The sequence below is a fragment of the Plectrocnemia conspersa genome, unplaced genomic scaffold (assembly GCF_051122295.1).
Source record: "Plectrocnemia conspersa isolate PC_06_02 unplaced genomic scaffold, ASM5112229v1 ptg000011l, whole genome shotgun sequence".
NCBI classification, from domain to species: Eukaryota; Metazoa; Arthropoda; class Insecta; order Trichoptera; family Polycentropodidae; genus Plectrocnemia; species Plectrocnemia conspersa.
In genome coordinates this window covers 9,959,039-9,975,169 of record NW_028277175.1, presented here as the reverse complement: position 1 = coordinate 9,975,169, position 16,131 = coordinate 9,959,039, and the positions used below count along the sequence as shown (strand labels likewise).

Below are 16,131 nucleotides of genomic sequence, written 5' to 3'. Positions count from 1 at the left end.
TCGTTAACGGGCGTGTAAATTGTTTCGTTATATTTTTCTCGAAAAAGAGTTTTTGTTCATATTTTTTTATAATAATATCCCTTTCAATGTTTTTAATTATTGTGCATTATAAAGTGACTACATATAATGAATATTTAACCATTTCAATAGTGCTTAATTTTGTGTTATTATTCTAGTGTTTTCATTCATAATTTTAAAATAATTAATTCATTCCTTTATTTTAAATTATTGTGTATTAAAAAGAAATTTTAAATATTATCTAACCATTGCTATATATATATATATATATATATATATATATATTTAAAAATACGTTAGGGAATATATGATTTTTGTGATTTCGTCTTAATTTTATTAAATAATATTTTCATTCGTACATTTTAACCTTTTGTGCTCGTAAGTCGACAATGTGTCGACATCGTATTTCAAGCGTTGCACTCGTACGTCGAAAATATGTCGACAAAACTTTGAATGCATTTATTCGCTTTGTGTTCAAGCAAATTTTGCCAATTTTAATTTATTAATGGTAAAAACTTCTGTTAAACACATTTCAGTAATATTGAATTTTTAACTTATGCAAATAACTCAATAATATTAAATTTACGAGTGTAAGTTTATTGTAAAATTTTTCATCGGTACATGGCCAGATCGTTCGGTATTAAGACTACGACGCGCAATGCTTGACAGTTATACGTTGTCATTATTCCGCTAAAACTGATTTTTTTTGCCTTAAACTCTTAAACTGAAAAGAAACAATTTACATGTGCAAAAAATGTCAAGTTCCTTTGCACATCGGGGAGTGTTTCTCAGCATATCATTTAAACAATAAATATTAGTATTTTGTGCTCTAAATATAAACAAATTTCAGATGTGTTAGAATTAAGCAGTGTATAATTAAAATTAGTGTTTATAATAAATTTTAGTGTATATAACTATATAATTTAGTGTATGTGTTAGAATTAAGCAGTGTTTAATTAAAATAAGTGTTTATAATAGTGTTTATACAAATATAAAAAGTGTTACAACAATTTGTTATTTGTCTACTACGTACAAAAATATGAGGCGCTTCTTTCTGGTGAGTGTCAAAATAAAAAATTTGCCTAATCTAATGTGTTTCCAATAATTCGTTGGTTATAATATTTTATGACTAACTTCAGTACTGTTGAGAACCGTTGAATAAAAACGGAATTCAATTTTTGTTAGTATTATTAGTTTAGGTTTCATAAGTTTTTTTTATTTTGGATTTTTTTAAATAACATCTAATTATTATATCCACTCTCGACGACTAAAATTTTTCACCAAACATCCAAAACAAGTTTATGTATTAGTGAAGCTAAAAAACAAATAAAAAGTTCGATTCGCACGTAACGACAATTTGAAAGTGTGAATGACTCGGGTCAATCACACACCAACCAAAACCGACAGTCAACCAACCAACCGCCTTTTCAGCTGTTCGGAACGTTGAACCACATGTCGAGATGTAACAGCCGGCCCCGACTCGGTGCATTGATAAACGAAATTGTCACGACCGATTTATGTACTGTAGTAACAAATTATACACCACCATACGCACTCACACACTAGCGAGGCTAACTAACGAAAAAAAAGATTCGGTGATGCAAAATATTGCATCGGCTATGGCCGCAGAATGTCGTGCGTAGGCCAACGTAGATGCATTCGAGACGCGTAACCTAAAAATTTGCCATATTATGCCTCATAAATTATTACAATTAGAATTTATATTTCCATTGCTTTTATAAGTTTTATAAATAGTTGTCAAAAAAAATAAAAAAAATACAAATCTCGGATTTCAGCAATTATACCTTATAGGACTTGTCTCGAAGTCCAATAGTTCATAGGCCATCTGTAGCTTACCATAATATGATATCATAAAAAAATAGAAATAAAAACACTTTTTATAAATCATTGAGCATTAAAAGGATCTGTTTTAAACCAAATGATTTATGTATTTTTTAAGAAACAATATAATCAAAATAATTGCATTTTCATGGTTAAGATATATATTATTTAATTTGAATTATTAATCGTTTGTTAGAAAATTGTATAGTCAGTTTTAAATTTGAACGACATTTGCTCAGTATTTTTTTTATAAGTGTGTTTGCGATTTGTGTGGCGTTTGTGTGTATGTGTGCGTGTTGCAGTTTTTCGACCGAGCTCTTTGCTCATATATGTAGGTGTTAGTGCGATGGTGCAAAAATTGGTGAATGCACTTGGTGCGTCTGTATTGGTGAGTGCACGCAACTTGTTTTTTGGCAGTGCATTGGCCTAGCCCACTAGTTGCCTGGCAGGGAATGCTGGCCAGTGCCACTACGTAGGTGCATAGCCGCCTTTTGCATCGTTTTCGGCATTATTAGCAATGCTTTTTTGCTTAAAAAATAATCAAAACAAATTAAGTTTAGTCACAGTGTTATTAAAAAGTGATCACTTGTCATGCGAATGAGAAATTATCGACACTGTTTTGATTATTAATAAAAAATATTTTTCTTTCATCAAGGTCATACTTTTTAGCGTATTTTTTGTTTATACACAACATTGGATATGCATTAAATAAAAATATTTAAATTTTTGTTTTTTATCAGTTACATAAATAGTAAAGATAACAACTATGATTGATAGTTTTTTGAAGAGTAAAAGAACGGAATCTATTAAAATGCATCAACGGATCAATGTTCAGTATGATGATGTATGCCTGCCACACTCCAGCAAGTGTACGAATGGAGTGTGGCAAAAACTTACCAAATTACATGAGTAATATAGTTAATTTATTTCTACCAAGCACTGCAGCAGTTGAAATCCTCATAATGGAAAATCACTGTTACTCTATATATATATTAGTTTTTTATATAATTAATCAGCGTAAACGAAAATAACTAACAAGTAATGGCATTAAACCTTCTTACTAAAACTGTATACTATTTTTTACGATTATCTGAGAAAAAGAGTTTGCTGATTTTATTTTGAGATGATTGATTATTTTTTGTATTTTTTGATGTCGCAGCAGAAACGCTAGTTAACCAGCGTACCCACTGCGCCGGCACAATTTTATTGCTTTTGACGTGGATTTTTGACTTCTGAGAAAGGATAATTGGTTTTTGCGTCTTCCTATTGGTCAAAATTTGGTTTTGACATGCTAAGTAATAAGCAATATATTGATATTAGTCTCAATATGAACACTGGATAACCTTGCGTTTCCACAGTGACGTAACGATTTTATTGCTCTTGGTGTATATTCTAATAACGGATTCTCTTAAATTTTGTCATTCATTGCAATTGTATGAATCCTAATGTAATATAAATACATAATAAAAATGACCAATGAGGCTAACTTTAGTCCCGTCTCTCGAAAAAGCTGAAATGACGTCCCTGCACTTAAGTAGAGAAATGTAAATGCCGTTATCAGGCAGTGGAATTTAAATGGCAGGTCTAGAAAGTCAGAAAACTTTCGCTGGAGTGTAAAGCTGAATTATTGTTGGCTGTGATCTGTCGTGATGTAATATTGTAATGCTGCTGATGTGTCTCGCGTCCATGTTTTTGTTTTTGTCGTGATGTTTTCGGGCAAATAGCATCGCTTCTTGGTCACATAAATGGTTTAGATGGCTACTCTGGTGATCGTCAAGCAAGTAATATTGCCTAGCTAGCATAATGACACATAAATATAATGATCTTTCATCCATGAGCTAGCATCCTTTCCAAACAAATAGTAATTTTGAGGGGTACTTATGCGTGATTAAGTAAGTAGTCCGTAAAATATTTTCAATTATTTACGTAATTGTTTAGTCACGAGATCTATCTTCCATGGTAGTGAAAAATACACTGTGTAGCCTAACTTTGGCATTGATTGAGACATTGTTTGTATCTCTTGTCGTTAGAATGGCTTCTTAATTATAATAAATCGTGCAGGTGGTTGAAACCATCACATAGTAGTATTAATTTTAATCACTTTCATATTGATCTAGAAAATTAGCGAATTTATTTATTTAAAATTTTTGCTTTGTATGTGATTCTTCTTTTGTTCTCTTAGTAGTATTTGACACTAGCTATTCAAATCAAGTAGCATTATCAGTATACGAAATATATTTTTTTAATAACAAAATATAATTTTGTAAATCAAAATTCTTAATTTAATACAACAGAACTCTTTCTTAGGAACTTTGTTATTATTAAATTTAGTTTAAATATAATTATTATAAATGCAAACAAAAAATATCTAGGATTTTGACTCATTGTTTCAATGTGCTGATTGTTATAATATTCCTTGTGCGGATTTTAACCTTTATATAGACAGTTTTTCAGATATCATTCAAAAGTATTTGTTATTAAACTTAGAATATAATGCATGTATGTATTTATGTGTATATTTCTTAATTACTTATTTTTTTTAGTTTTTGGAAATGGGACCACAGTTAATTAAGCGTTTAGTGAAAATAAATTAAAATAAAACAGGATTTTTATCATCGTTTTATATCGAGAATGTCGACAGGAAGGTTGAACGCATAAAACTGGCGATAAAGACGCCTTTGAAAACTTCCACGCCGTTTGACGATAGCGTAATTTCACGAAATAATATAATGCACGGTCGTCCGCTCTCGAAAATCTCACTGTCGTTACAACCGAGATCCATTGTCTGAGTTTTGGTGACGTCACTGCCGAAATTATTCTATCAGCGAGAAAAAGAATCCCACGGCCAATGACTGCGTCGAAGGTTTTAACTTGTGCACATATAGACAGAGAGATGCGCGGATGATGCGCTAATTGCGCGTCCGGTGCATCAGAGGCGCTACTTTTGGTGGTCTTGCGAAATCTCAAGGACATACCAACTAATGGATCAGATTTCTTATCACATCCTGTATACATATCTCGTATCATAATGCATCCTGTATATGCAATGGTCTAATGGTTTTGTGAGGTAGTTTCATACTACTTAACAAAAAAAAATTCTAAGAACATCTTGATAATATTGTAAATTTTTTGTTTTGAAAATAGAACTTACAATAGTAATACTATATATTATGTTTGTAAGTTTCATTTTTCATTAAAAAAATCAAAAATCACTCTTTTAACTGAAAATGTGTTATTATATTTAATAGACTAAGTTTCACAGGTTCTTTCATATCAACTAGTATTGTTTGAAAATGGCTAGAACCATAAACCAGCATATAAACAATATGTTAATCGTACTTTTAATGGGAGCCAAATATATAGGGATTCATTGTCGTACTTATAACAAAATTAGGTGTACTATATTTTATTTAATTAATGATCAAAATTAATTAATTAATATCATATTGTTATTAGTAGTTTCATAGGTAATGTATAAATGCGGGTTTAACACATAGCACAACATATAATATGATTAATTATTAAAAAAACCACTCCCACATATACGATCAAAGTCATAAAACTATTAATCATCAAGACCCTTGTCTCTTTAATTGACAATTTGAGCTAGTTAGCAAACCCTTCCGTTAAAGGGACCGCAAAAAGTTATCCGCATCCGGTTCGTCTATTTTAATATTTAACGACGTCGCGTTGTCAGCTCTTTGGCAAAAAATCCGTTCAATTATTAATCGCAATCGTTTAATAGACACGTCCTTGCGATTGCGGTTTTTCCTAATTACCTAACCCTTGTAAGCGTATTTTTGCAGCCATTGCGCGAAGTTATCAAGAATATGCTAAACACTGCGGCTGAAAGCGTGAAAAGGGTCGTGTCCCTATTTGCACGGCTCGGCGTTGATTTTTGAATAAATTAAGAGGACGAAACCGGGATCCCTCTGCCACATTACAAGGAATTATCCCGACATTAGGGCGGACCATCTGGCTGCCGGCGACCTTGGCAACCCTTCGAATTACTCCCGAGACCTGATCGGAATACGGTGGCGGTCCTAATTAATTCCTCCGCTTTTGACTTGACACAAACACGCACATGAGAGAATGTTTTGACTTATACTCAAGAAATCGTAGGGATTTGAAGATTATTTTCGTCTACAAGCTATGTATACTATTTCAATTACATAATCTAAGGATTATAAATTTAGCTGTACAACGATGTTGTATTTATTTGGGTCACAAAATTAAAATACTGCAATTAACATATAAAATTATAAGTTTATTTAAAACGTATCTGTAGTTTTTGCAGTTGTTGATTTTATTTAAAAAAAATATAGGGTTACAACCCGTTCTTAACTGCTTTTTCCCCCATGATAAATAATTTGCTAATTATATTTTTATAATTAATTAAAATATAATATGATACAAAGTACATATTAAACTAAAGTTTGAACCTATGTAGAAATAAACATTTATTAAAATTATTTATTTTTATATTTATACATTTATAAAAATAAAATTATGATAGGTTTTTGCCACTTATATATTTTTTATTCATATGTGCGCTGATTTTAAGTCTTTTAATGAGTCCCTTTAAAGAAAAAAATACTCAAACTAGCAAAAAAACAGACAATAGTTTTTAAATTAGGGTAAATATTCACGTATAAATTTGCTTATTCATTACTTTTAGCAAAAATGAAATATCAATAAATTTAATTTTTGGCACTTTAATTAATTTAATAAATATTAAAATTAGATTTTACTAAATTCATGAATTTAATAAATTCCTAATTCTTAAATAAATTATTAACTTTGATAAATTTAATGAAGTAAATAAACTTTAATAAAATAAATTTCAATAATTTAGCCAGCACTACGTAATACGCTAAGTTTTAATCAAAATGTTGAAAAATAACATTAATAAAAAAGTTATAAATGCTAGCAAAAAAATAACTACAGAAGTAGACTATTTACATAAATTATATTAAGTTTATAAAAAAATTTACTAAACAATTTTTTATCTTAATTTTAATGCTAAAATATTTTTTTTAAGAAATAAATAGATAATGTAACTTAATTAAATTGTGTTTAATAAACACTATAGTTTTATCAAGCAGTTATAAAATGCAATGAAAAATAAAAGCAAAATCATAAAAGTTATTTATACATAAGCAGCATGTAATTTTACTTTATCTTCTATTTTATTATCTTATTTTCATGGCAAAATGTATGTATGGCTTTTAACTATTATTTGTAAAATTGTAAATATTAAACACAACCCATTTTTTATATTGTTTAGTTTTTCCAATACACTTAAGATATTTTGTATGAGCTGAAGCAGCTCATTTTTAGTGAATTTTCAATACCTAATATGTACGACATTTAATTTTTTTCTTAAAAATTATATATATAGCTTTGCATTTTCAACGTTTTGATCTTAAATTCCTAAAAAATAGATGTGATGCTACATATGGAGATTACATAAGAGCACATTCTTATTATCAAAAATTGTGATTTTATTATACTCTGAAATGATTGATGATGGAGACTTTCGTTTGGTTTTTGTTTATAATTAAATCAGAAAAAACTGTTTTCTAATATTCAGATGTTGCTTGTTGCTAACTAATTTGAGTACCAAAACCTCTAAAATAGGATCAAATACTGGAAAGTGGTACAAAATAACCCTATTCAAATTTGAGTGTAATTAAACTAAAAGTTACTACTGTTTATTGAATATATTAAATTTCAGCTACATATTATTATTGTTTAATGAATGGTTTAACTAATAAGAATTTTGGGGTTCAACTGTACCCCGCTTAGGGATGGGAGAATTATTTAACATATTTTTTATTTTTATAAAAATATTAAATATTATAAAAAATAATGTCAAGTAAGTGTCCCTTAAATGGAGCACGGAAATCAGATATCGCGAATAGTCTTCGAACATCGCGTTTTGGCCAAAAACAGGGCCCTTCACGCTCGGCTGCTTGTCATGTCTAGATGTCGCGATTGTTGGCCGCAGACCTGCCTTTAGTCACACTCGGCTGCCGAAAATTCGTCTACCTAGACGCCGATGCACTCTGCAAAGGTCAAGGGAACTGCAGCGGTTCCGAAACGATGCACTTTTGCAACGAATCGCGTTTTTTGGCAAGCACCAGCGAAAAATCATAAAAATTAAACAGAATTAAAATTATAGTAATAAAAATGATAATCTTTTACAAAGCATTATACTGTATAACTGAATTTGCTGAAGAATGGCAAATAATATTTCAGATAAAAAAAAACTATATTGATCAATTTTTGGTTAGTAAATTTAAATATAATACGTATGATTAAAAATATTATTTTGCCAATTTTATTATTCAGAAATATTTACAACTTAAAAAGTATATTTTTGAAGATACTATCACTCGATATTACCATAAAAAATAACATTTTATATAAGTTTGGTTGATACAGCAATGCTAAATAAAACATGATTTTGAGATCGGAGTTAATGATTATTATATAATTGTAATTCCGATCGATCATCACATATTATGGTCTACTTAGATTTTCCTGATCTCACGAATGAATATTGTAATAGATAATTCAAGCTAGATTCAGCGGCGTAGCTAGGGTATGTGTCGCCCAGGGCGATCCTTAAAATTGCCGCCCCCCCCATACATTTTTTGCAGGGTCATAAAATCAGCATTTCTTAAAATAATAAATAAATTATTATTAAGTTCTTGTTATTCGTGGATTAATATATGTTTTAGTACATTCAGGGTTAAGAACCGCACTAGACGATCCCATCGCGAATATGCCGCTCCCAAGCAAGTGCCGCTCGGGGCTCTGGCAAGATTTTACATATACGGTATTAAAAAAAAAATCTCTAATAATTTGCTACTTTAGCTAATAAAGAATATTTAAATGTATTAAAAAATAAAATAAAAAGATCAATTTAAAAAAAATCGGAATTTGAATATTAACGATAATTTAGACACCATGATTTATAAAATGGTAATTATATAATTTTTTATTACGTTCAAGTTGTATTACTTATAAAATAAAAAATATGTAAAAATTCAGATTTACTGATAGTGTTTCTTCTGGAAAATTTCTCGAGAAAATGCAAAATGAAACGATTTTTGATAAAAATTTAATTTATATAAATAATTTGCGATTTGCAAACAAGTAGTGGTTCCATGAATTCACAGCTGCATTCATTGCAGATAGTACAAAAAGGGACAGAGATTTTAAACAACTTAATATACCATTTTTTTTAAATTAGAAAATATCGAGGAATGAAAAACACTAATTACTAAACATATATTGATGATATTATTGACTGTTTTTTTTAAGTTTACTATTTAATAAATATGTTGGCATTCATTATTCGTTTTTATGACTTTTACAAATCCCATATAAGGCTTACGAACTTATATAATCTTATTTTATAGGTACGATAAATTTAGTAGTTTATTAAAAATGGCAAAATGTGCCATGTAGTGTAATGCTTACAATTTTATATATGAAAATATTAAAATAAAGTTAAAAAAAAAATGCCATATTAATTTTTTTTTAATGTACTTTTTATTAAATGTGGCACGAAATCGAAACTATTTTATTAAAAGATACAATATTGACGGAGAAGGCTTGAATATAGCTTTTGATGTAAATTTTATAGTAAGATATTAGCATTTAAATTGTAGTTCTATTTTTTGCCCAACTCAGTGTATAAACATAAATTAATTGCCAAATAGTTTTTAGATTAATATTGATAAGATGAAACACGTATTTTTGGCAACGATCATAATTTATTAAAGTATTTTTTTATGAATTCAATTGCTTAAATTTGGCACAATATATCAGAGATAATTTATTTATTGTAATATGATTTTCCTTAAAAATCATGTTTATTTTTTGTAGTTGTTTTTCCGGTTTGAACAGATAATATTATTCTTCAAAAAAATTAGTGCTTATTGCAATATTAAATTTTTATTAAACTAGATAAAATATGCTAAAAAAAATTCATTATATGATATTAATTTTTCGATAGCATCAAAGAAAATTACATTTTCATATACCTTTTATGCATATGTTATTTTTTTAATAACAATGCATTGTAGAAAAAAATCCATTAAGCATATTGAGCGTAAAAAATATTTTGATAAATAATAAATTAAACGCTAATAAAAAAAGAGATTTTTGTAGAATTTATTTTTCGTTATTTTAAAAAATAATTTTACTAAAAAAATATTATACATTTAACCTAACACAGATTTTAAAATTATATGTTTATTTAGCATTTAAATTGTTAGTCATAATAGAGGTGATGTTATGCGTTGGACACATCAGATTTTTTAAGCATATGCTAATCGAGTAATCTTCCTGAAGCGAAAGAATGCAACGACTCATATTCGAGAGTGCATTAGCCCAAGTGCACGAGCTATAAATCATATTGATTCATTCAACGACCGAAAAAGTCGTTCGCCTCTCGCGTATTGAATTTGTCATTATTTACATTTGAAAAAAAAAATGGTGGTCGTTCGCCGAAGAGTGTTAAAAATCTTTATAGAAGGAAGAGAGAGAAGAGCAAAAAAATATATGCATGTGTTTGGAAGGAACAAAAGGCGAGCGCGGAGCGATGGGATTATGTACACAGCCAAGTTCCTTGCCCTCTAGGGCCGAGTTCAAAATTCACCAAATAAAAACGAACAAAACGAGCGCAAGAAGGAGGGAGAAGAAAAATAACACAAAAAAGAAGCAAAACGCCAAGCGTCCATCGCCAAACATCACGGTCCGCGAAAGTTGTTCTTAGGCAACTACAACACAAAACGCACACACTTACTAGAAAGAGTGTGGTGGTGTTTGCTTGCCGAAAAGTCTTCATGTGTGTGCGTGAGTTCACGTGTGTGAGCAAACGCCTTTTAGAGCTTGAAAATCCAACATGGCGGATGAAAACGGCGGATGAGGTTTCGCGCTCGCCCGCCCGTCGAAAGCTTTCGGTTCCGTCATTGACGAAATTGACATTAATTAATGAGGACCCTGCGTGTTTTTCTGATTGGGGAAAAAGCGTAAAGATACGTCGTGTATTTATGATAATCGAAATAATTGATATCGTTGTATATTAAGTGAAAAAATCACGCGATTAAATTGCTGCTTTACCACTTCCGGTTAACGATGATGGAAAGGGTGTATTTTTTATAATTGAATAACAATAAGATGCAGTGGTTTTGAAACTTTATTTGAAACAATTAATTATTTGATAATAAATCTGGAATACTATAAGTAATTAGTTATCGAATTATGATATCTTAAAGTAGGTAATCGTATGATTTAGTGTTTCAGGATAATTTTTTTACTGACTATTTATTTCAAACACCTTTTACTAAGTCTATTAGATGTCCACACATTTTTTCATTCTTTCAAATATCTGTGTGAAGTAGTAATTATATAATAAAATAAAAAGGCTCTCAGAAAAAAAAACTATTGGCGTAATATTCCAATTTTTTAACTGTAAATTAAAATGTTAATATATCACGAATTGTTAGTTAAATAAACTATAGCTTAATTATATATTTTTTAATTAATAGTAAAGAAGCTAAAGAATAAGAGTAGGAATATATTTCAGGACATTTTCATTCAATCATCTACTATTATCATCTAATACAATACAGATTTTTTCCTTTTTTATAAAAAAAAATATTTTTCGATTCAAAATATATAAATACCATAAATATTATAAAATTAAGTACGAATTTCTGTTCTAATTTTTCTTAATTAGCTATAAAAATGTAATTTTATTTATTTTATTGTATAACTGATTATATATACATACATATACATTGGTATACCAATAGATACCATTACTTTATTTTTATAAAAAATACTTCTTTAATTTTTTTAGTTCTTAATTCAATATGTATAGTATATAAGCGTTATCAGAAAATATTAACAACACTTTTGATATTTAAAAATTAATATCTTAATGGAAAAATATTATTTAAGATTAGCATGGAATTTAAGCATAAATCTTATTTGTGGAAATATTTTGACCTTGAAATTAAATAAATTATGACAAAGACTAGACATAATATTTGTAGAGTTGACTTAGGTACAGCTTTTGGAGTATTATTTTTTTTATATTGAGAGATTAGCATTTAAATGGTAATTCTATTTTTCATACATGTATATTTTCTGCTGAATAGTTTTTAGTTTACTACTGATAAGATAAAAAACATACTTTTAGCAATGATCAGAGTTTATTTTTAGTAGTTTTTTATTGTCTTAGTTTGATTTAATATAAACATATATATATATATATATATATAGTATGTATGTTTATATATTGTTAAATATTTTAAAATTAGTTTGCTTATATTTGTTATTGAAATTCAAAGTTATACCCACTTGGAAAAAATAAAATAAAAAATTACCTTTAATAATTTAATAAGGACTATTTTCTATATTAATGAACACACACTTTTCATATGCTACGCTTAAAAATATGCACCAAAATTAATTGACATGCGATTTACACGATTTACGACTTTCTACATGTACTTGATTATGCATGTAATAAGAGAAGATATTGAATGCCTAATAAATGGCATTATCATTAATTTACATACTATTAAAATAATGTATCACTTTATAATTAATATTAATAATCACTTAACAGCTTAACCTTTGTACAAAATATATTTGAAAAACACCGTCGTTTATGACTATCGGCACAAATTATTTATCAAAGCCTTTACAAATAATCATGACCTCAAGTCACAGTGGAAAACCGGATGACCTAATCTCAGAGATGGTCCTCTGTCTTGAATTTGGCCACGAAAACGATCGATGTGCCCACGCTTTTGTACTTGTTACTATTATCAGATCAGGTTTTTTGTTTCTGTATGCGTGCGGGGAGAAATCGTCTTGCGGCCATTTATTTGGCCATAAATCATTGAAACTTTCCCATTCGCCATTTTCTCGTGCTAAATTGTCTGTGGCGAACCGATGCGATGCAACGACGACAGTGCTTTTGGGTATTGGCATTTACACGTTTGTTTCGGCACAGTGACACTGCCCCGTCGTTTGGGGGACACTGTCATCTGTGGTTAAACAGGGTTACCAACAATGAATTATAAGGTTCATAGGATTATTAAACCGAAACGAGAAAAGTATTTTATATAGATTATCTGCTTGATCTAATAATTGCATTTGATCCTCTCTATTTGGTATTTTACAGTTTAATCAGAAATCAAAACTAGAAACATTCTGCTTTAGCCAGTTTTAGTTTAACACTTTGAGTAGTGAGTTGCTTTAACACACTTGTTAATTTGTTAGTATACACCTGGGAGTGTGTTAATCTTTTGTTATTTATTTATTAATATTTTATATTGCATTTGTAGTAAATTATAAAGAAAAAAATTAATGATTTTAATGTTTTATTGTAAGATTTGTTTTACTACTTTTTTGTATTAGTATGTTTTAATAAAATTTCTTAACGCTTTTCTATTATTAAATTTCGTTAATTTATTTTACATATTTTTCATATAATATTCGACTTTTTTGTTTTTTTTTTATTAATTTAATAGTTCTCAATATTTTTTATAAAATTAATATAAAATATGATTGTTAATATTATGTATTTTTCTTCAGTAATATATATGTAAATACATAGCTCTCTGGGGTACCTTAAAATAGTGAACGTTTGATCGCCGTACATGTACGGCGATCAAACGTTCACTATTTCATCAGTTTAGTTTCGTTGAAGACAGTAAAAACTGCTCTATTTCTTAAGCATAATGTTAATTTTATAAGTTTAAAGTTATTTTTATTGAGCAATAAATAATATATTGCAAATCGTATTTAATTTTAATTTTTTTTTGTAATGTTTCTTTCATTATTAAAAATATATTTTTTTTTGTTACTAATTTATGGCCAATTTAATGTTTACATTTAGTTTTTAGCTACAATTTAAGTGAAAGAAAAAAAATTGGAAATAACAATAGATTAAGTAATAATTTAAGTACATTTATATAAAGATTTGGAACCATTGATATGTTGTCTTTAGGCTATAAAACAATATGTGTTTTGACATTTGGGCTTATATTTAAATATAAGGTCGTTGTTTTTGGTTATATTTGGTATGAAAATAACAGTGTTCTTTAATTGTTGGTATTGCAATGCAATTATGATGTTTTTTAAGATTAGTATTTAAAAGTGTATTTTATATTATTCTTATAGCTTTATTTTGGATGACATATGTTAAAATGCGTCTGAAAAATTGTATATATATATTAGATTATTTTTTGTAGTAAAAGCGCTCTTTCTGTTAGATATCGGTCTAAGGATCGCAATGATGACAAGCCCTTTAGAGCAAAGTACTAAAGTATGTTATTAAATTTAAGCTTAGAGTCTAGATGTGAGCCTAATATTTAACGCTTGTTTTTCATTCTAAGTTACTGCTCGGCGTATTTAAATTTAATTGCTTAATTTTTCTGGGAAATTCTAATTTTCCACCTCTTACAATATTTATTTAAGATTTTAGAAGATTTATGTAATAGTTTCGCGGTTAATTAAAGATAATGAGCACTTGATAAAATTGTCAACAGAACCCTCATTAGAAATGTTAAGTGACATACAAATATTTGCGAGAACTCAGTGAATTGCATTCCTTCAAACCTGGGATATAAAAACGGATAATCACAAAGGTATTTCAAAAATCTTTTCTAAACTTTTCCAACTAAAAGTGAGTATTTGGTTATTAGGGAACTTCAAATTATAGATCCCGATTCAAAAATCCTGCAAACTATAGCTCTATAGAGGTCACGAAAAACTGATGGATCATCAAAGTAAAACGCGTTCTTCATAACAAAGCCGAGCACCTTGAATTTTTTTTTGCATACGTCGTTTACGTTTTGAGAAAACCTCTACTCAAAAGTAATTCAGGAATCTTTAATACAAGTTTCTCTAGCCTAAATGCTTACACCAAGATCGTAGCAATAATACTATGGCGAATGAGATAGAAAAAATTACACAATATGATACTTTCAGAAATTAAAGGGCAGACGGTTGATGGAAGCATATCTCCATAGAGAATCTAAATCATTCTGTAGAAGTCCGCAGTAGATCTAATGCATTTAAACAATTTTAAAACATATACATACGGAAGAAAATGATTTGTATCTGCCGAATATATTTCAGTAATAAATAACGTGTAAATTTTTCATAAAAGGTTGCCAGACCCATTTTATAAATAATTAAAATAAAATTATTTATTTACCTGATATTACTTTATCTTAGACAGTATATATATTTTTAACAACTCGAATACACATAAACAATTCTTACATATTTCTATTATTGTTTCGAGAAGAGTATACAAAATATGAAATACTTTAAAAAAATAGTTTATACTAGAACTATGCTAAAATTTTACCTTATGGTAAGTTTTTAAGACTTGAAAGATTATATTGAATATTTCAATATTTCGATTATTTTTTAAGCAAGATTAAGATATGTGTATCGACTCTAAAAATACTTGTTTATTGTTGCATGTTTTCAACATGAAAAAAATGTTTATGTGTACAATTTTTCCGCTCAGAGTACGTAGAACTTTTGTACGCAGAATTTTAGATCAATGACCACGATGAGTTGATAAAATTTTCGTAACTTTCAATTGGCGCAATTTGTTTATCGTGCACATAAATAAACCGTAGGGTTAAACGACAGTTTAAATATGTACGTATGTGTATGAATAAATAGCAATTGCTCATCGCAATTTGATATAAGTATTAAATGATGAGTTTGATGTGTTAAATAACATTTCTCTCTCTCTCTCTTATTTTTTTAATTATATTGTTATCTATATAACTTCGCGACAGTTATCGCTAATTGAAATGAGAGGTCAGAGAGTCTTTATCTTTGAAATTTTATATTTAAATGACCAAGACTGTTTCGTTCGATTTTGCGCAGTGAATCATCTCGAATTTCTTAGACAGGAAAATTAAAAAAAATGTTTTTATTTAGTTGATTGAAAAATAATACTATACAATTTTACAACTATAAAAGAACAATATTTTAACAGTATTAAAAAAAAAATTTTCGAAATTTAATTTTATAAAATTATAACTGCTTTTCATAATGAAACGATTGTTGTAGTTTAATGGTTTTATACCTTTTTTATATTTTCATTAAAATTTCTGTGGTATATAAGGGTTAGTTTTGTAACTTAGCTATTTATCCCTATGACTTAATTTTAATATATAAGAAACAACTAAACATGTTAAATAACAACCG

The 16,131-nt window shown here is 28.4% G+C and overlaps 1 protein-coding gene across 1 annotated transcript in view; it reads left to right on the top strand.

The window, feature by feature from the left end:
- Positions 1–660: 660 nt before the first annotated feature.
- LOC148229412 (uncharacterized) overlaps positions 661–16,131 on the top strand; it is a 212,193-nt gene continuing 196,722 nt past the window's right edge. Inside the window, exons 1-2 of the mRNA XM_088198943.1 lie at positions 661–903; positions 985–1,075. Of these exons, the coding sequence (XP_088055069.1) occupies positions 1,058–1,075 (18 nt within the window). The 5' untranslated portion in view covers positions 661–903; positions 985–1,057. The remainder of the gene's footprint in view (positions 904–984; positions 1,076–16,131) is intronic.